The sequence below is a fragment of the Hylobates moloch genome, unplaced genomic scaffold, assembly GCF_009828535.3.
Source record: "Hylobates moloch isolate HMO894 unplaced genomic scaffold, HMol_V3 SCAFFOLD_23, whole genome shotgun sequence".
Lineage (NCBI taxonomy): Eukaryota > Metazoa > Chordata > Mammalia > Primates > Hylobatidae > Hylobates > Hylobates moloch.
The window spans coordinates 37,432,963-37,453,139 of record NW_026652298.1 but is presented as its reverse complement, the minus strand read 5'-3'; the positions used below and the strand labels follow the sequence as shown (position 1 = coordinate 37,453,139).

Here is a 20,177-nt window from a genome sequence, read left to right as displayed (position 1 = left end):
TGGACCCTGGGCCCCGGTGTCCCCTTGTTGTCCCTGCATTTCCACTAGCAGGGGCATTCCAGAGGCAGAGACCCTCAGACTGTGGACTTTTGCCCACCCTGTTAGAGCTCAGTCACAGGTGCATGAACTTAGAGCAAGGATGCAGATACAAATCTGCATGTAACGTGTGACAACAGCTTTGGGATAAAGGGGCCTGGTCCTCTGAGATGGACAGGGACAGCAGGAGGACAGGGTGCTGCTCTCTGCGGGACTCTGAGGCTCTTCATCTTTCTCCAGTTCTGCATTTTTTTAAATGGGCATCTATTATTTCCATCAATAAGGTCTTTTTAAAAACCAAGTAGGCAGGGCGCGGTGGCTCACGCCTGTAATGCCAGCACTTCGGGAGGCCGAGGCGGGTGGATCACGAGGTCAGGAGATCGAAACCATCCTGGCTAACACGGTGAAACCCTGTCTCTACTAAAAATACAAAAAATAGCCAGGCGTCGTGGCAGGTGCCTGTAGTCCCAGCTACTCAGGAGGCTGAGGCAGGAGAATCGCCGTGAACCCGGGAGGCGGAGCTTGCAGTGAGCCTAGATCGCACCACTGAACTCTAGCCTGGGCAACAGAGCCAGACTCCGTCTCAAAAAAAAAAAAAAAAAAAAAAAAAAACAAGTAAAACATATTTAGAGGATTTCAGGGTTGAAAGAGACCTAAGCCTTATTTTCTGGCTTCCTGCATACTTGCTATTTTGGGCACCTAAATTAACACACAACACACACGCATGCCTATCCACGCAGACCTAATACATGTGTTTTTTTGCTCTTTTCGAGACACAGCAGCTGGGACTACAGGTGCATGCCACCACGCCTGGCTAATTTTTTTTTTTTTTTTTTGTAGAGATGGGGGTCTCACAGTGTTGCCCAGGTTGGTCTCGAACTCCTCTCAATCCTCCTGCCTAGGCCTTCCACAGTGCTGCGATTACAGGTGTGAGCAGCCAGCCTGGCTTTTAATGAACTTTTTGAAAGAGGAGTAACGAGAATTTGCTTTCTCTTTCTCTTCTTTACCTAAGATAGAAAGGCACACATAGATTCTCAAGGCCTTTGACCTTTATGAATCTAGACAGAATACTGGAAACCCCTGGAAATGCTGTCCTGTGTAGAATGGAGCAGCGTCCTCACTTGTTGATCACCAGCAAGAACTGGGGACAGCTGCTTGCCCCCTGCCAAGAGCCCGGCCCCTCCACAGGACATGCCTGGTCTTCCTGGGTCCTGTTCCTTTGCCAGCACTGTCCTGCAGCCCCGTCTTCACAGGATGCTTTTGTAACTGCTATGATCAGCCCTGACCTGGGCACCTGTTTGTCTCCCCAACCCTGTTTCCAGGATATGTCCCGCTGCCTGCCCCGTGGGAAGAACAGAGAAATCATCACCACCTCGGGCCCCACAGCGCCATGGGCTCAGGCAGCACAGCAGGGCGCTGGGCCTTTAGGCCAGTGTTCCAGCTTCCCCTGGGGTTCACCCCTGGCTGCCATGCCGCTGAGGATGGGCAGGGGTCTCTTTACATCAAGCCTTGTACCAGGCAAGAGACAGGCCCTGCTTGGCCGTGGTCACTGGCCGCCAAGATCAGGGCCACAGATGTCTGCTCTCCCGACCCCACGTGATCTGGCCACTGGGGACCCCCACCCGACTCCACTTCCAATGATGAGGGGCGTTTTCATTACAAGTCAAAGGCAAGACAGGCTTCCATAACGTCCCAGGAGGTCCCTCCTGCAGGGCACAAGGCCAGGCTGCCTCCCAGCCCCCAGGCCCTCTCCCACCTACAGAGACCCTCCCCTGCCCCCTCCGCTCCGGGGCACGTGCAGCCATAACTGGGCTCTGCCCTCGCAGCCTGGCGGCCTCCGCTGTGGCTGCCTAGCTGTCAAGAGCAAAGGCTTTTTTTTTCTTCAACCCCATTTTCTTCCATTTCTCCCACCTTTTTAATGTCAGTAACCTCATTGACAATGTTTTACAGTGATGGAAAATAAACTCTGTTCCAAGTTCAACTCTGAATTACTGTGTCTGTCAAGGCAAGGGGAGTGAGGCGGGAAGTCAGACCTGGGTCCAAAGTTGGCTCTGCCACCTGGGCAAGGTTTTCACGCTCTCAGTGCCCAGTTCCTCCACCCACAGAAGGAGAATCATGGCCAGGCGCGGTGGCTCACGCCTGTAATCCCAGCACTTTGGGAGGCCGAGGTGGGTGGATCACAAGGTCAGGAGTTCAAGACCAGCCTGACCAACATGGAGAAATCTCATCTCTACTAAAAATAAAAAAATTAGCCGGGCATAGTGGTGTGCACCTGTAATCCCAGCTACTCAGGAGGCTGAGGCAGGAGAATCACTTGAACCTGGGAGGTGGAGGTTGTGGTGAGCCAAGATCGTGCCTTGCACTCCAGCCTGGGTAATGAAGTGAGACTGTCTCAAAACAAAACAAAAAGAGGAAAATCATGGGAGTCCCCCACACTGGACTGCATGAGATAACATCACAGCACACGCAGGCACCTGGGACTCACAGCTCCTACGAAACTCTCCCATCACGTGAGTGCTGAGGATGATGCCCATGAGATGGGGCCAAGCAGCAGGCAGGGACCCACTGAGCCAGCGGGAGGCCACAGCCTCGGCAGGAGGAGGGAAGTGGACAGACCCCAACCACACTTCCCCCCAGGCCGCCACCTCCAGCACAGGCCTGGATATGAGAGAGGGGCCTGGGGGCTCAGGCTGTGCCAGGGAGATGGGTGTCAGCAACACTGGGCACTTTGCTAGCTCCTGGAGGGTGGCCTGGCCACATGTAGCTGGGTACCTCATGCCCCATGAGAGATCCCAGAGCTGATCTAGAAGGTAAAAGCAGTCCCTCAACCAGGCAGCCCCAGACACAGGACAGAGCACACAGGGGCCAGAAGCAATGACTTTAAAAAAAAAATTGTTTATCTGAGACAGGGTCTCACTCTGTCTTCCAGGCTGAGTGCAGTGGCACAATCACAGCTCACTGCAGCCTCAACTTCCTGGGCTCAAGTGATCCTCCAGCCTCAGCCTCTCAAGTAGCTGGGCCTACAGGCACACCCCATCGTGCCTGGCTAATTTTTTTTTTTTTTGTGGAGTCTCGTTCTATCGCCAGGCTGGAGTACAACGGTGTGATCTCGGCTCACTGCAACCTCCGCCTCCATGGTTCAAGTGATTCTCTTGCCTCAGCCTCCCGAGTAGCTGGGAGGCACGCACCGTGCCACCATGCCCAGCTAATTTTTGTATTTTTAGTAGAGATGGGATTTCACCATGTTGGCCAGGATGGTCTCGATCTCCTGACCTTGTGATCCACCCACCTCAGTGTCCCAAAGTGCTGGGATTACAAGCGTGAGCCACTGTACCTGGCTTTTTTTTTTTGGTAGAGGAGATGTCTTTCTATATTGCTCAGGCTGCTCTTGAACTCCTGGGCTCAAGCAATCCACCCGCCTTGGCCTCCCAAAGTGCTAGGATTATAGGTGGGACCCACTGTGCCCAGCCTCTGACACTAAATATGTCAGTTAAGGGAATGAGAAAAGGGCAGGTCATGCACCTGGAACCTGGGCTGTGCCAAAAGGTCAAATGTGCAAGTATATACAGTGACTAGGTGACAAATGCAACGGAGCATCCCAGGCTGGGATGAGGGCCAAGGCCACCTACCCGTGAGGAACAACACTGCCTGGCTGCAATGTTCCAGAACCCAGTGGTTTCCACAGCTGCCCTATGGCTTCCGAGATGACCAAACCCACCAAGGGCTCTATCACACTGCTCGTCTCGGCCACTCACCCACTGTGGATGTGCACAGACCAGTGGCTCCCACGCAGCACAGGCCAGACAAAAGCTGGAAGGTGAAGGCTTCTTACCTTAGAAAGACAAAGTGGGGCAACCATGGAAGGCCACATCCCAGACACTAAGGGGCCAGGAGCAAAGGCAGCCCTGGGCCCCGGCCCTGGGGAGGTGTCAGGTCTGTCACATCCCTGGCAACATGTCAGGAAGATGGAACTCAGGGGTGCTTTCCCGCCCCAGGTGTCTTCCACCCTGCAGAGCAGCTATGGATCTGCGAAGGGGACTGGAACGCTGGAGAGCCCCGGGCTCCATTTGGAAACTCTAGCAGGATGAAGAAGCTGGAGACCACGTCCTGGGAAGGCTGGGGTACAGCAGGGCTCCCTGCAGCAGACGAGGGGCCCCTCAAATTCATGTCCACCCAGACCTCAGAATGTGACCTTGTTTGGAAACACGGGTTTTGACAATATAATTAGTTAAGATGAGGTCATAGTGTATTGGGGGACCCTAAACCCAGTGAGTAGTGGCCCTAACAAGAAAGAGACTGGGTATGGCGGCACACACCTGTAACCCCAGCTACTCGGGAGGCTGAGGCAGGAGGAACGCTTGAGCCCAGGGATTCGAGGCTGCAGTGAGCTATGATCATGGCACTGTATTCCCGCCTGGGGGACAGAGCAAGGCCCCGTCTCAGAAAAAAAAAAAAAAAAAGGGGGGGGGGGGGGGGAGCAGGGGGGGGGTACACAGAGACAGCGCACAGGGTCACACACACACAGAGGAGGGGTTGGGACGCGGTGATGAGGCTGCGCGCCAACAGCCACTGGATGCTGGAGGTGGCTGATGGACCCTCCCAGGCCCTTCAGGAGCCAGCCCCACGAACACCTTGAGTGTCGGCTTCTAGCCTCCTGAGTGCATCTCTGTGGCTGAAGCCTCCGCTCTATGTCACCTGTTCTGGCTGCCACTGGACAGTCATAGAGCCTGTCCTTGCCCTTGCTCTGCACCCAGTGCCCAGCTTCCTCCGCGGCCTGGGCATCCCAAATGTGCCCTGCTGGCCTCATACTGGGCCATGGGAGGAAACAGGCAGCTGGCAATGCTTTCGAACCAGGCTCTCTAGCAGCTTCCTGAATTCTGTGCCCAGGGACGAGAGTCCTGGAAAGGGAGTTTCAGGCATGGTGATCAGGCTTTGGCACAGGGGCCTCCAGGAGCCACCGGCTGGAGCGTCGGCAAGGAGCCTGTCCCCATGTGGGTCCGCTGGTGCTTGTGCAGGTCGGTGCCCCGGCGGAAGCCCCTGCCACAGGCCGGGCAGGTGTAGGGCTTCTCACCTGTGTGTGTCCGGCGGTGGGCGCTGAAGTGCGAGCTGTTGTTGAAGCGCTTCCCGCACTGGGTGCAGGCATAGGGCCGCTCCCCGCTGTGCGTCCTGCGGTGGATGACCAGGCTGGAGCTCTGGCTGAAGCGCTTCCCACACTCGGGGCACGGGTAGGGCTTCTCGCCCGTGTGCACCCTCTGGTGCGTGCTAAAGTTGGAGCGGTCGCTAAAGCCCTTCCCGCAGACCAGACACTTGTAAGGCCGCTCGCCCGTGTGTGTGCGCTGGTGCTTGGTCAAGTGGGACGTCTTGCTGAAGCCTTTGCCGCATTCGGGGCAGGTGTACGGCTTGTCAGCCCCATGGGAAGCCCGTCTTCCTGGTGGGGGGCCGCCTCTTGGCTGCTCAGGCCTGACCAAGCCCCTGACTGGGGCTGGCCTCTGACCTGAGAGCGGGTGGCCAGGCCCCTGGCATCGCGCTGACAGCACTCGGTACCACTCCATTCTCACGGGGGCACCCTCCCTGCCATCACCACCATCCTCCAACTGGATCCCAGGTCCTGAGACAGAGAAAGCAAGATCTCTAGGAATTCATGGCAAGAGGGCAAGGGAAATACTTCTAATAGGAAAATGAAGGCCTCACAGGGCTCCTAAAGTTCCCCTACAAAACATTTAGCAGGGGCTGGGCACAGTGGCTCACGCCTATAATCCCAGCAACTTCAACTTCCAAAGGAAGGCTGAAGTGGGAGGATTGCTTGAGCCCAGGAGTTCAAGACCAGCTTGGGCAACGCAGTGAGATCTCATCTCTACAGAAAATAAACAAAACTAGCTGGGCATGGTGGCTTGTGCCTGTAGTCCTAGCTACTCAGGAGGCTAAGGTCGGAGGATCACTTGAGTCTAGGAGGTCAAGGCTGCAGTGAGCTGTGATCGCGCCACTGCATTCCAGCCCGGGTGACAGAGTGAGACCCTGTTTCAAAAACTAAACAATCAATAAAACAAACAGGAACTCATTTGACCATCACAATAACCCAGTGGGTCAGTGCTGTTACCATCTCCATCTTGCAGATGGGGAAACCGAGGCACAGAAGTGTTAAGAAACTTACCCAGAATCACCGGGCTGGTACGTTACAGAGTGAGGGCTGTCAAGCTCTGCACTCTGCTTTACCCTCTAAGCCAGGGGTTCCCACCCAGTGGCAAGGTCTGGAGACATTTTTGTCGTGTCTGGGGAGGAGTGGTAAATGGCCTCTAGTGGGCAGGGGCCAGGGCTGCTGAAAAACCTCCCGCCCAGCACAGGCAGCCCCACGTGGAAAGCCATCTGGCTCAAACTCCAGCAGCACCGAGGTGGAGAGGCCCTGCTCTGGGCTGTTCTGGCTGAGCAGAGCAGTCATGGCTCCCAGCCACTGGACCTCCCTTGTCGTACTTGATGTGGCCCCTGAGGCCCCTCTACAAATCCATGTTCTAAAGCCACCACCATCAGGACAGGAGAACAGGGAGAGGGGCCTGGAATGATCCAGGCTTCGCCCCTTTCAGGAAAACGCCTTTGACTTCTCTGCTCCTCCTCTGCAGCATGAGGGTGACTGCAGCTGGGGACCTGGTAGCACAAAGTGCACCAGGGTGCCTGGGGGGCTGGGGGAGCAGCCGTCTTCACGGCAGTCCCGCAAGAGGCTCTGCACATGGTAGGCACACACTGACCTCATAGGGGAGGGACAGAACCACCAACTGCCCTTGGAAATGTCCACTTTAAGACACTTCCAGCCCCAGACCTCCTGGGCGAACCCTTCTGGCCCTCCCCTCCCATCTCCAGGACCAACTTCCGGATAGCCAAAGGTGGGTTTGGCACGTACCGAGCCTCAAATTCCACATCTATAAAACTGAGAGGAGGCTGGGCATGGTGGCTCATGCCTGTAATTCAAGCACTTTGGGAGGCTGAGGCAGGCGGATCACTTGAGGTCAGGAGTTTGAGACCAGCCTGGCCAACATGGTGAAACCCCATCTCTACCAAAAATAAAAAAATTAGTTGGGGGTGGTGGTGGGTGCCTATAATCCCAGCTACTTGGGAGGCTGAGGCAGGAGAATCGCTTGAACTCAGGAGGCAGAAGTTGCAATGAGCCAAGATCATGCCACTGCACTCCAGCCTGGGCGACAGGGCGAGACTCTATCTCAAAAAAATAAACAGAAAATAAATAAAACTGAGAAGAGGATTAGAACCACCTCACTGGCCTGTTATAATAATATTTTATTTATTTATTTTAAAGACAGGGTGACTGCCGGGCGCGGTGGCTCACGCCTGTAATCCCAGCACTTTGGGAGGCCGAGGCAGGCGGATCACGAGGTCAGGAGATCGAGACCATCCTGGCTAACACGGTGAAACCCCGTCTCTACTAAAAACACAAAAAATTAGCCAAGCGTGGTGACGGGCGCCTGTACTCCCAGCTACTCGGGAGGCTGAGGCAGGAGAATGGCGTGAACTCAGGAGGCAGAGCTTGCAGTGAGCCGAGATTGCACCACTGCACTCCAGCCTGGGAGAAACAACGAAGACTCCGTCTCAAAAAAAAAAAAAAAAAAAAAAGACAGGGTGATATGGTTTCAGTCTATGTCCTCACCCAAATCTCATGTCAGACTGTAATCCCCAATGTGGACGTGGGGCCTGGTGGGAGGTGAGTGGATCATGGAGGCAGATTTCTCATGAATGGTTTGGCACCAGCCTCTTGGTACTGTCCTGACAACAGTGAGTGAGTTCCCGTGAGATCTGGTGGGTTAAAAGTGAGTGGCACCTCCCCTCCCTCCTTTGCTGCTGCTCCAGCCATGTGAGACGTGCCTGCTCCCTCTCTGCCTTCCACCATGACTGGAAGCTTCCTGAGGCCTCCCCAAAAGCTGAGCAGACACCAGCATCATGCTTCCTGTACAGCCAATTAAACCTTTTTTCTTTATAAATTACCAGGTCTCACGTATTTCTTTACAGCAATGCAAGAATGACCTAACATACAGGGCCTCACTATATTGCCCAGGCTGGTTTCAAACTCCTGACCTCAAGTGATCCTCTCACCTCAGCCTCCCAAAGTGCTGAGATTATAGGCATGAGCCACAGCACCCAGCCTTGTTGTAAAAATATTTTTATTTATTTATTTTTGAGATGGAGTCTTGCTCTGTCTTCCAGGCTGGAGTGCAGTGGTGTGATCTCAGCTCACTGTAACCTCTGCCTCCCAGGTTCAAGCGATTCTCCCACCTCAGGCTCCTGAGTAGCTGGGATTACAGGCGTGAGCCACCACGCCCAGCTAATTTTTGTATTTTTACTACAGATGGGGTTTCACCATGTTGGCCAGGCTGGTCTCGAACTCCTGACCTCAGGTGACCCAACTGCCTTGGCCTCCCAAAGTGCTGAGATCACAGGGGTGAGCCACCATGCCTGGCCGTAAAAATATTTTTAAAAGAGACTGAGTCTGGCAGCTCATCAAAAGGTAAACAAGAGTCATTATATGAGCCAATGATTTTACTCCTAGGTACACACCCAAGAAAAATGAAAACATGTCCTCAAACAGAAACGTGTAATAAATGTTCACGACAGCACTCTTCACAGTAGCCAAAAAATGGAAATCACCCAAATGTCCATCAACGAAAATGGATCAACAAAACGTGGTCTATCCATACAGTGGAATACTATTCAGCCATGAAAAGGAAGCACTGACACATGCTATGGCATGGATGACCCAGGAACACATGACACTGAGTAAAAGAAGCCAGTCACCAAAGGACAGTCCCTGCACGATTCCCTTCACAGAAGACAACCAGAACAGGCACACCCAGAGACAGAGCATACAGGTGGCTGCCAGAAGCTGGGGGAGGGGAAATGGGGAGAAACTGCTTGTTGGGTATGAGGTTTCCATTTAGTGTGATAAAAAATGTTTTTGAGGGCCAGGTGTGGTGGCTCACGCCTGTAATACCAGGACTCTGAAAGGCCGAGGCGGGCTGATCATTTGACGTCAGGAGTTCAAGACCAGTCTGTTCAACACGGCAAAACACTGTCTCTACTAAAAATAGAAAAAATATTGGGAGGCCGAGGCAGGCAGATCATAAGACCAGGAGTTCGAGACCAGCCTGACCAACATGGTGAAACCCTATCTCTACTAAAAATACAAAAATTAGCCAGGTGTGGTGATGCACACCTGTAATCCCAGCTACTTGGGAGGCTAAGGCACAAGAATTGCTTGAACCCAGGAGATGGAGGTTGCAGTGAGCCGAGATGATGCCACTGCACTCCAACCTGGGTGACAGAGTGAAACTCCATCTCAATTAAAAAAAAAAAATGTTTTTGAGCCCGGGTAACACAGTGAGACTCCACATCTATCAAAAAATTTTTGTCACCCAGGCTGGTGTGTAATGGCGCGATCTCGGCTGACTGCAACCTCCACCTCCTGGGTTCAAGCGATTCTCCTGCCTCAGCCTCTGAGTAGCTGCGACTATAGGTGCATGCCACCACACCCGGCTAATTTTTTTGTATTTTTAGTAGAGATGGGGTTTCACCATGTCGGCCAGGATGGTCTCGATCTCTTGACCTTGTGATCCACCCGCCTTGGCCTCCCAAAGTGCTGGGATTACAGATGTGAGACACTGTGCGCGGCCCAAAAACTTTTTCAAAATTAGCTGGGCATGGTGGCATCGACCTGTGGTACCAGCTCCTCGGGAGGCTGAGGTGGTAGAATTACCTGAGCCTGGGGAGGTTGAAGCTGCAATGAGTCAAAATTGTGCTACTGCACTCTAACCTGGGTGACAGAGTGAGAACCTGTCTCAAAAAAAGAAAAAAAAAGTTTTGGAACTAGATGATGATGATTGTACAACACTGTGAATATACTAAACACCACTGAACCGTTTACTGAAAAATGGCTAATTTTATGTTATGTGAATTTCATTTCATTAAAAAATGTAAAAACTTTGAGGCCAGGTACCAACCTAACTTGTTTTTTTGAGACAGTCTCACTGTGTTGCCCAGGCTGGGGTGCAGTGGTATGATCACAGCTTACTGCAGCCTTGACCTCCCAAGCTCAAGCATTCCTCCCACCTCAGCCTCTCAAGCAGCTGGGACTACAGGCGTGCACCACTTTTGTATTTTTTGTAGAGACAAGGTTTCTCCACGTTACTCAGGCTGGTCTTGAACTCCTGGACTCGAGCGATCCACCCACCTGACCTCTAAAGGTGCTGGGATTACAGGCATGAACCACCGTGCCCGGCCTGTTTTTGTTTTTTGGAGACGAAGTCTTGCTCTGTTGCCCAGACTGGAGTGCAGTGGTGAGATCTCGGCTCACTGCAACCTCTGCCTCCCGGGTTCAAGCGATTCTCCTGCCTCAGCCTCCCGAGCACCTGGGACTACAGATGAGTACTACCACGCCCAGCTAATTTTGGTATTTTTTAGGAGAGACAGGGTTTCATCAAGTTGGGCAGGATGGACTCGATCTCCTGACCTCATGATCCACCCGCCTCAGCCTCTGAAAGTGCTGGGATTACAGGCGTGAGCCACTGTGCCGGCCTATTTTTTTTTTTTTTTTTTGAGACAGAGTTTTGCTCTCATTGCCCAGGCTGGAGTGCAATGGCGTCATCTTGGCTTACTGCAATCTCTGCCTCCCAGGTTCAAGCTATTCTCCCGCCTCAGCCTCCCAAGTAGCTGGGATTATAGGCGCCTGCCACCACGCCTAATTTTTGTATTTTTAATACAGACAGGGTTTCACCATGTTGGCCAGGCTGGACTCGAACTCCTGACCTCAGGTGATACACTCACCTCGGCTTCCCAAAGTGCTGGGATTACAGGTGTGAGTCACCATGCCTGGCCATTTTTTTTTTAAGCAAGATCAAATAGATCCAACTTTCCTTGGCCCCACAGACCTTTTTTACCATAGGCTCTGGTGCCAGGTAAGTAAAACCCAACCACGTGCCTGTGACCCTGGGAGGGAAGCTGTGTCTGGGCTCCAGGAGCTGGTGACAGAGCTGGGCAGAATCTCATTCCTTCCCTTCTGAGGATTCCATGTAGCCACTTGGGAGCCGGGAGGGCTGGCAAATTCTTTCCCTTTTGACTTCTGCCTTTTGCACAGGGAATGAACTGGACCACAGGTAATGAGCTCTCAGAGACCTTCAGATCAGAGTTCCTCAATCATGGTACAGGTGGCGTCCATGGCACCTGGCTGGGGCTGTCTCTGATGCGGCTGCCCTGTGCACCACAGGAGGTTGGGCAGCATCCCCACCTTCTGGCTCATCAAATAATCACTTTCATCAGTGACAACCCCAGCGTCGTGACAACCAAAAATGTCTCCACTCATGGACAGATGTCCTCTGGGGGACAAGATTGCCCCGGGTGGAGAACCCCTGCTCTGGATGCATGTCACCAAAGCTACTGATGACCAACCAGAGCGTCATACAACATCATCTAAAACTCTTCATAGGCAACAAAAGAACAAAACGATAAACCGGACACTAGAACCAAAAACTTTTGTGCATCAAAGGATGCTACCAACAAAATGAAAATGCAACACACAAAACAGGAGAAAATATTTCCAAATCAGGCCGGGTGTGGTAGCTCACACCTGTAATCCCAGCATTTAGGGAGGCTGAGGCACGCAGATCACTTCAGATCAGGAATTCGAGACCAGCTTGGCCAACAGGGCAAAACCCAACTCTACTAAAAATACAAAAATTAGCCGGGTATGGTGGCGCACACCTGTAACCCGAGCTACTTGGGAGGCTGAGGCAGGAGAATCGCTTGAACCCAGAAGGTGGAGGTTGCAGTGAGCTGAGCTGAGATTGTGCCACTCCACTCCAGCCTGGGCAACAGGGCAAGACTCCATCCAAAACAAACAAACAAACAAACCCTGAAAATAACAACCGTTGGTGTGGATGTGGAGAAACTGGAACGCTTGTGCACTCTTGGTGGGTGCATGAGATGGTGCAGATGCTGTGGAAAACAGCATGGCGGTTCCTCAAAAAAATTCAACACAGAATGACCATATATGCTCCAGCCATCCCACTGCTGGATACGTCCACCCCAGGAACTGAAAGCAGAGTTGATCAGAGATACACCTGTACATCCACGTTCACTGTAGCATTATTCACAATGGAATATTCTTCAGCCTTAAAAAGGGAAAAAATTCTGGAGGTTTCCCAAAGAAGGAAGTCTGCCTCAAGACCGTGGCACAGAAATCCTAACCTTCCAGCCTGCTGGCCTGGCCTGCAGATTTCAGACTTGTCAACTTCTGTAACCAACCAAGGGAGCTGTCTGAGTACCCATTCCTTAAAATAAATCTCTGTGTGTGTGTATCTTCTGTTGGTTCCATCTCTCTGGAGAAGAACCCTAATACAAAGTGACATCTCACTGTTGTTAGAAAAGGCTTCAGCATGGCCGGGCACAGTGGCTCATGCCTGTCATCCCAACACTTTGGGAGGCCCAGGCGGGCAGATCACCTGAAGTCAGAACTTCGAGACCAGCTTGGCCAACATGGTGAAACCCATCTCTACTAATAATACAAAAATTAGCCGGGCATGATGGCAGGTACCTGTAATCCCAGCTACTTGGGAGGCTGAGGCGGGAGAATCGCTTGAACCCAGGAGGTGGAGGTTGCAGTGAGCCAAGGTCGTGCTACTGCACTCCAGCCTGGGCAACAGAGCAAAACTCCATCTCAAAACAAACAAAAAACCAGAAAAGGCTTCGGCAGCATCAGGAAAGTCAGGAAGAGACAAACGGGGAGAGAAAGAGCTGAGGGAACAGTGCTGGGTAAGGGGCAGGGCAGTGCTCAGTGCAATGGGGAGAGGCTGGAGAGCCAGGCCTTGTGGGAGCAGCTCTGCCCTCCAGAGGAGGGCACAGGGAAGCTGAAGTGAAGTAGGACCAGCGTGTAGGGGGCAGGGGCAGAAAAACAGGATGGCAAGGCAGTGCTGGGCATCTGCCTGGGTCATGGCTGAGTGGCTGTGCAGGCCCTGCAGCTGGGACTCTGCAGGGATATGGGCAGCCCTGGCCATGCAGGATTGCCCCAGGCCAACTGGACCAACAGAACCAAGCCCAGGAGCTGGTGCCTGACAGTTCCTATTTTTGGCAAGCCCCCTAGAGGACACAGTCCCTTGCAAGTTACCTTCATTCTCCAGTGGCGTGTCCCGCTGAGCTGGGTCCAGGCATGCCGGCTCCTCCCCAGAAAGGTACACAGCCACGTCCTCCAAGTTCACGGGCACCTGCCAGAACGCACCCCACTCAGTCCTGGCACCAAGCAAGCTGCCTCCTCCCCAGCTGAGGCCACCGGCCCAGGGAGCTGCACCCCCACTGCCCCTCGAGGGTGGGGCCAAGCCTGGTGGTGCAGCTGGTCTTCTCCACTCTTGTTGCAGTGGTAAGTCCTGGTGTCTCCACCCACTGCTCCCATGCGCCACTGCTGCAGAGCTGGGACACCACTGGGGAAGGGACAGATTCGCCACGAGGAGCGGTGGACCCACTGCGCACTCAGCCACTGCGACACCACTGGGGAAGGGACAGATTCGCCACGAGGAGCGGTGGACCCACTGCGCACTCAGCCACTGCGGCCCATGCTCCACAGGGAGACAAGAGCAACCCCTGGCTCCGTGGCCAGCCAGCCGCGGGACCCCGATGCGGCAGACGGGGGACTTCAGGATGCCTCTGGGCCAGTGGCTCCCAGATGTCGCACCAGACTGACCCAGAAGCATGATTAAAACACAGGCAAATCCTTTCCAGAACAGGCAAATCCACAGAGACAAGAAGGAGCTTTGCGGTTGCTAGAGGCTGAGGGAAAAACAGGGAGAGACTATGGTAATGAGTCTAGGGGGCTTTGCGGGGAGGGTCTAAAGAACATGTTCGGTCGGGCGCGGTGGCTCACGCCTGTAAATCCCTGCACTTTGGGAGACCGAGGCGGGAGGATCACGAGGTCAGGAGATCGAGACCATCCTGGCTAATGCAGTGAAACCCCGTCTCTACCAAAAATACAAAAAATTAGCCGGGCGTAGTGGCGGCGCATGTAGTCCCAGCTACTCGGGAGGCTGAGGCAGGAGAATGGTGTGAACCCGGGAGGCGGAGCTTGCAGTGAGTGGAGATCGTACCACTGCACTCCAGCCTGGGCGGCAGAACGAGACTCTGTCTCAAAAAAAAGAAATGTTCTTAGACCGGGCGTGGTGGCTCACACCTGTAATCCCAGCACGTTAGGAGGCCGAGGCAGGCAGATCACCTGAGGTCAGGAGTTGGAGACCAGCCTGACCAACATGGAGAAACCGCGTCTCTACTAAAAATACAAAATTAGCTGGGCGTGGTGGCGCATGCCTGTAATCCCAGCTACTCAGGAGGCTCAGACAGGAGAATAGCTTGAACCCGGGAAGTGGAGGCTGCAGTGAGCCAAGATCACAGCATTCACTCCAGCCTGGGTGACAGAATGAGACGCCGTCTCAAAAAATATATATATTGGCCAGGCGCGGTGGCTCACGCCTGTAATCCCAGCACATTGGGAGGCCGAGGCAGGTGGATCATCTGAGGTCAGGAGTTCGAGACCAGCCTGGCCCACATGGTGAAACCCCGTCTCTACTAAAAATACAATAAAAATTAGCCAGGCATAGTGGTGGGTGCCTATAATCCCAGCTACTCGGGAGGCTGAGGCAGGAAAATCGCTTGAACCCAGGAGCCGGAGGTTGCAGTGAGCCGAGATTACACCATTGCACTCCAGCCTGGGTGACAAGAGCAAAACTCTGTCTCAAAAAAACAAAAACAAAACAAATATATATATACACACACACACATATATATATAAATTATAAATAAATAAATAAAAATAGAAATAAAACAGGCCAAGCATGGTGGATTATGCCTGTAATCCTAGTGCTTTGGGAGGCTGAGGCAAGAGGATCACTTGAGCCCAGGAGTTCAAGACCAGCCTGGGCAGCACGGCGAGACTGTGTCCCTGTAAAAAATATATATATATAAAAACAACTAGCCAGGTGTGGTGGTGCATGCCTGTAGTCCCAGCTAACTAATGAGGCTGACGCAGGAGGATCCCTTGAGCCTGGGAGGTCAAGGCTGCAGTGAGCCGTGATCACACTACTGCACTCCAGCGTGAGCACAGAGCCAGACTTTGGCTCAAAAAAAACAAAAACAAACAAACAAAAAAAACAAGCAAGCAAACAAAGGAGACTCCCATTCCAGCCCAGGGGTGTGGGAGGAACCTGTATTTTCCCCCCAGAGTCCCAAGAGATTCCTAAGCCCAGTGGGGTAGGAGTCACCACCCTGTCTCACTGTTGGACCGCAGAATCTTCCGGGCACAGCCGAGTGCTTAAATGGCCTCTGGAGAGAAGACAAGACTTCCCAGGAGGCCAGGGGAAGTGAATCCAGGGTTGGAGCAAAGGGAGAAAACTCCGGGGAAGAGCTCCTCTGACATCCAAAACCTTGGCCCCAAGGAAAGCTGTCCCCTTAACAAGGAAGTGTGACTCACAGGAGGTCGGGCCAGACCCCAGGACGCTGCAGACCAGGAGCATCCCACTCACCTGCGACCAGGCCGAAAGAAAGGGCGAGGCCGACGCCATCTCCTGATGCCGGGGGGCTGGAGGGCCTGGGAAGGAGCAGAGTCATCACCAGTCACACAGTTCACCCAGCACTGCCCCCGCCGCCCCCTGCACACCAAGGCCCCAACAGCCTGGTGGCTGCCCACCCAAGATCCACTCCTTGCTGGAGAGCCTGTGCACCCCGCATCCAGGCAGGCCTCTGCCCTGGCCACACCCCACACCCCATTCATCTTCACCTTCCTCCCCTGCACCACTTCTCATTCCTCCAAAGGGGTGCTACTCACCCCTCTCTGGCCACAACAGCGGGCCCCTCTGTGGCCTGTGGCTCAGCTGGGCTGGGGGCTGCTGGCTGGAGAATCGATCCTCTTCCTCCAGGGACAGATCCTCTGGCTGAGCCTCTGCCTGGGGTTTTAAGGACTGTCCCCTTATCCCGACGGGCACCTCGTCATCAGAAAGCAGCTCTGAGCCCTGCACACAGACAGAGATCTGCCCACCAGCTCCCAGAAGGCCAGAAGGAAAATCCCCACAGGGCCCCACACCTCTCATCTCAGGCACCCCAGCCAGCTGCCCACCCCCAGGCTGTCTGCAGCCTCCCTCCCTCTGCCCAGCCGTGTGGCAGTGCTCCCTGCAGCCAGCTCTCAGCCTGCTCTACTCCATGGTCTCTCCCTGTCACCACAATCATGTCCCCATCACATTCTTACCCTCAAGTCCTTGGTCCTGCTAATAGACCCTGGCCCAGAAGAGCCCTGAGTCAGCCCTGGCCTCATTTCAGAAGTTCACATAACTGCATTTGCTAGATTTTTTGAAATTATCTGGCCAGCCGCAGTAGCTCACACCTGTAATTCCAGCACTTTGGGAGGCCAAGGCAGGTGGATCATCTAAGGCCAGGAGTTCGAGACCAGCCTGACCAACATGGTGAAACCCCATCTCTACTAAAAATACAAAAATTAGCCAGGCATGGTGGCAGCACGCTTGTAATCCCAGGTACTTGGGAGGCTGAGGCAGAAGAATCACTTGAACCCGGGAAGTAGAGGTTACAGTGAGCCGAGAACGTACCACTGCACTCTAGCCTGGGCAACAGAGTGAGACTCCATCTCAGGGAAAAAAAAAAGAAAGAAATTATCAACAAGTGCTCTCGGAAGATCTAATTCCTAATTCCAGGAAGGGCGAGTGGAATGAAATTGGGTCTTAGAATTGAGCTCTGCAATAGCACTTGGACAAGAGACATCCCTAGGCAACTACAAACCCAGCGTCAGGGACCCATCTTAGGCTTCCTCTTGTCCAACATTCCACACCTCTAAGGGAGGGTAGTCCCCTTGGGGAGCAGAGCCCGCCCCTCTCCGCTCAGTGATGGCCATGAGGCATGTGTGCAGAGGTGTCAGTGCAGTGACAGAAAGAAGCCATGCCGGGAACCCAAACACTGAAGCTGTGGTGGCCAGGAAAGAGGCTGGCCAGCTGGGAAGAAATCCTGATTTCTTGGCCACCATGATGGCAGGATTTTCTGACTGTGGTCAGCTCACGCTGTGGTCAAGCATTAGGGGATGTGTTTCCTCCGTTGGCTGCAAAAGGCCAGCAGTGTGCAGCCAGCAGCACTGCCACAGTAAGAAAGGCAGCTGGTCAGCACTGCCCATGTGCCCCATCCCACGCAAGGCCCTGAAAAATGAACTGAAACAGCAGGTGGCAGGACTTCTGCTTTTTAATCTCAAGGAATTCAATGACTGAAACCGAAGCAGGAGGAATGAGTAAGAGGCTTCCCCTGCTCCTCCAAATGGGGCTGCAAGGAGGTGGAGAGGCACTGTCTATGCAGATTTCAGGGTATCAGAAGGGTCCTGTCTGTGCCGTCCAGTATAGGAAGCACTGGCCATGTGTGACGACTGAGCCCTTGAGAGGTGGTCAATGTGACTGAGGAACTAATTTAACATTCTACACAGTGGCCGGGCGCAGTGGCTCATGCCTGTAATCCCAGCACTTTGGGAGGCCGAGGCAGGCGGATCACTTGAGGCCAGGAGTTCGAGACCAGCCCAGCCAACATAGCAAAACTCTGTCTCTACTAAAAATACAAAAATCAGCCTGATGTGGTGGCAGACGTCTGTAATGCCAGCTACTTGGGAGGCCGAGGCATGAGAATCACTCCAGCCTGGGAGACAGAGAGAGACTCTGTCTCACAAAAATAAAAATAAAATAAATGTACATAGCTGTAATTTAAAAAGCTACATGTGGCTGGCAGCTACTGTTTTGCATGGCACAGCTCTAGAACCTCTGGGGGCTCTAACCAAAGTGCCCCCCACGCCCCTGGTCTTTCTTCCTAGTGTTCTCCCACTTTGGGGGTAGTTTCAACTCCCTGCCTTGGAAGGTGCTGGACCTCTCTCCCACCAAAACCTATGTTTGGGGCTGGCATAGTGGCTCATGCCTGTAATCCCAGCACTCTGGGAGGCCAAGATGGGAGGATCACTTGAGGCCAGGAGTTCAATACCAGGCTGGGCAACATGGCGAAACCCTGTCTCTACAAAAAATACACAAAATTAGCCAGGTGTAGTGGTACATACCTGTAGTCCCAGCTACTCAATAGGCTGAGGTGGGAGGATTGCCTGAAGCCTGGAGGCAGAGGCTGCAATGACTGGCGATCACAACACTACAGCCTGGGCAACAGAGCAAGACTCTGTCTCAAAAAAACAAAACAAAACAAAAAAAACAACAAAAAAACCTGCTTGGCCTATCCTAGGACAGTGTTCAGAAACCATCTGAACTAGCTAATAAAGGGCTATCGGGGTAGGATGAGGTTAATCAAAGGGTGGACACCCACTGGCCAAGGCTGAGAAATCTTTTGCAGTTGCCTTCTTCAAAAGGGCTCAGGGGCCAGGCAGCCACACTTGGTCACCCAATAACCAAGGAATCTCCAGCTGCAGACCCCAGCAGCAGGGCCCCATTTCCTCACCTGAGGGTCAAAATGCCCCCCACCTCACCCGCTGCCTGTGTTTCCTGGGCTCCCGCTGCAGCCCTTCCACGAGGACCACGGCCTCCTCACCGCTCTCCGGCTGCTGCTCGCGCACCCGAGCCTGGATCTCCCCCGGCAGCACAGTCAGGAACTGCTCCAGCACCAGCAGCTCCAGGATCTGCTCCTTAGTGCGCAGCTCCGGCCGCAGCCAGAGGCAGCACAGCTCCCAGAGACGGCTCAGGGCTTCCCGGGGCCCAGCCACCTCCTGGTAGCAGAAGAGCCGGAAGAGCTGGCGGAAAGTCTCAGGGCTGGGGTCCTCCGTCTCCACGGAGGGCTCCTCTTCCAAGCAGAAGTCCTCCTCCACCTTCACAATCAGGATCTCATCGTGTTCCAGGTCCTGCTCCAAGGTTGGCAGGGGCTGGAGGCCAGGGACGGTGGCCATTGCTTCCAGTCGGCCTTGTTCCTTTTTCAGGCCTTAGAGTTGAACCTGTCTCTCTCTGTACCTCTGGCCAGACACACGAAGAGAGTTTTTTTCAGGGCCCTGTGGAGAGACGATAAAACCATTTGAAGGGCAGCCCTGGGGCTGGAGAAGCCCTTTGTACTGGGAAGCCCCTGCCCTAGTTCCAAGGCCAGCTCACCCCACCACGGAAAAGGAAAAGGAAGTAGATGAATGCCATCTTCGCTATTAACCCCCTATTAATACCCGGGTAATTTACTGAAGGGCTCTGGGCTTTGCTTCCTCACTGGGCAAACAGAGATTATAACAGGATCTACACACACAGGTTGCTGACAGAACTAAAAGGGATGGCTGGGCGCAATGGCTGACGCCTGTAATCCCAGCACTTTGGGAGGCCGAGGCGGGCAGATTACGTGAGTTCAGGAGTTGACCACCTGGTCAACGTGGTGGAACCCCGTCTCTACAAAAAATACAAAAATTAGCCCGACGTGGTGGTAGCACATCTGTAATCCCAGCAACTCGGGAGGCTGAGACAGGAGAATCGCTTGAACCCGGGAGGCGGAGGTTGCAGTGAGCTGAGATCGCATCGATGCACTCCAGCCTGGGCGACAGAGAGACTCAAACAAAAACAATCTAAAAGGGATGTTTGCGGTCAGAGCTCGAGAATCGTTATTTTCCATGATTACAGTGGGTCCTATATGGAAGGGGTTCCTTTGGAAATCTGATTAAAAGTAGGGCCCTTCTGCCGAGGAAGGTGCAGACTCTGCCTCAACTTGATCCCCGGAGTCCAGGTCTGGCGAACCCTGAAGCCCCTACGCGGCCCTGTCAGGCACCCCCGAGTGGGTGGTTACAACGGCCCCCCAATTCCAGGGTTCTGGGAGAGCTGGGACCCCCAGGCTGGGCTGCTTTCCCGTCCGACCCCTCAGGAGGAGGGTGAGCGGTGCCCGAGGCTGCGGCAGAGACCGCGGCGCTGGCGCGGGCCGCGAAATCGAAGCTTCGGCCGGGACCCCCGTCCCCGCGCCCCCCGCACTCACTGGAAGCGCTGCGGGCCGTGGGCAGTTCGGGGCAGGACCGGAGCGGCGGGTCTCGGCGGGAGCGGGACTACGGGCCTCAGGCTCAGCAGCCAAGAACGCCAGAGCCGGGGCCGAAGACCCCAAATCAGGTGTGGAAACCAGGCCGT

At 54.0% G+C, this 20,177-nt stretch overlaps 2 protein-coding genes across 10 annotated transcripts in view; one reads left to right on the top strand and one right to left on the bottom strand.

Annotated features, from left to right (window-relative positions):
* Positions 1–2,017, top strand: part of DNAAF8 (dynein axonemal assembly factor 8) — a 15,539-nt gene extending 13,522 nt beyond the window's left edge. For 2 of the 6 annotated variants that reach the window (XM_058434137.1, XM_058434139.1), the window contains one exon: positions 877–2,017. The gene's annotated coding sequence lies outside the window, so the exon portion shown is untranslated. The remainder of the gene's footprint in view (positions 1–876) is intronic. The other 4 variants (XR_009211830.1, XM_058434138.1, XM_058434141.1 and 1 more) reach the window with 4 other exon arrangements.
* ZNF500 (zinc finger protein 500) overlaps positions 1–20,177 on the bottom strand; it is a 21,836-nt gene extending 1,659 nt beyond the window's left edge. Inside the window, exons 1-7 of one of the 4 annotated variants that reach the window (XM_058434151.1) lie at positions 20,032–20,175; positions 18,569–19,081; positions 15,890–16,073; positions 15,588–15,652; positions 13,190–13,286; positions 5,108–5,644; positions 2,309–2,423 (exon numbers count right to left, since the gene is read on the bottom strand). In XM_058434151.1, coding sequence (XP_058290134.1) covers positions 2,347–2,423; positions 5,108–5,644; positions 13,190–13,286; positions 15,588–15,652; positions 15,890–16,073; positions 18,569–18,982 — 1,374 coding nt within the window. In that variant the 5' untranslated portion in view covers positions 18,983–19,081; positions 20,032–20,175 and the 3' untranslated portion in view covers positions 2,309–2,346. Of the gene's footprint in view, positions 1–1,992; positions 5,645–13,189; positions 13,287–15,587; positions 15,653–15,889; positions 16,074–18,568; positions 19,082–20,031 lie in introns of those variants that run through there. The other 3 variants (XM_058434150.1, XM_032144609.2, XM_032144611.2) reach the window with 3 other exon arrangements.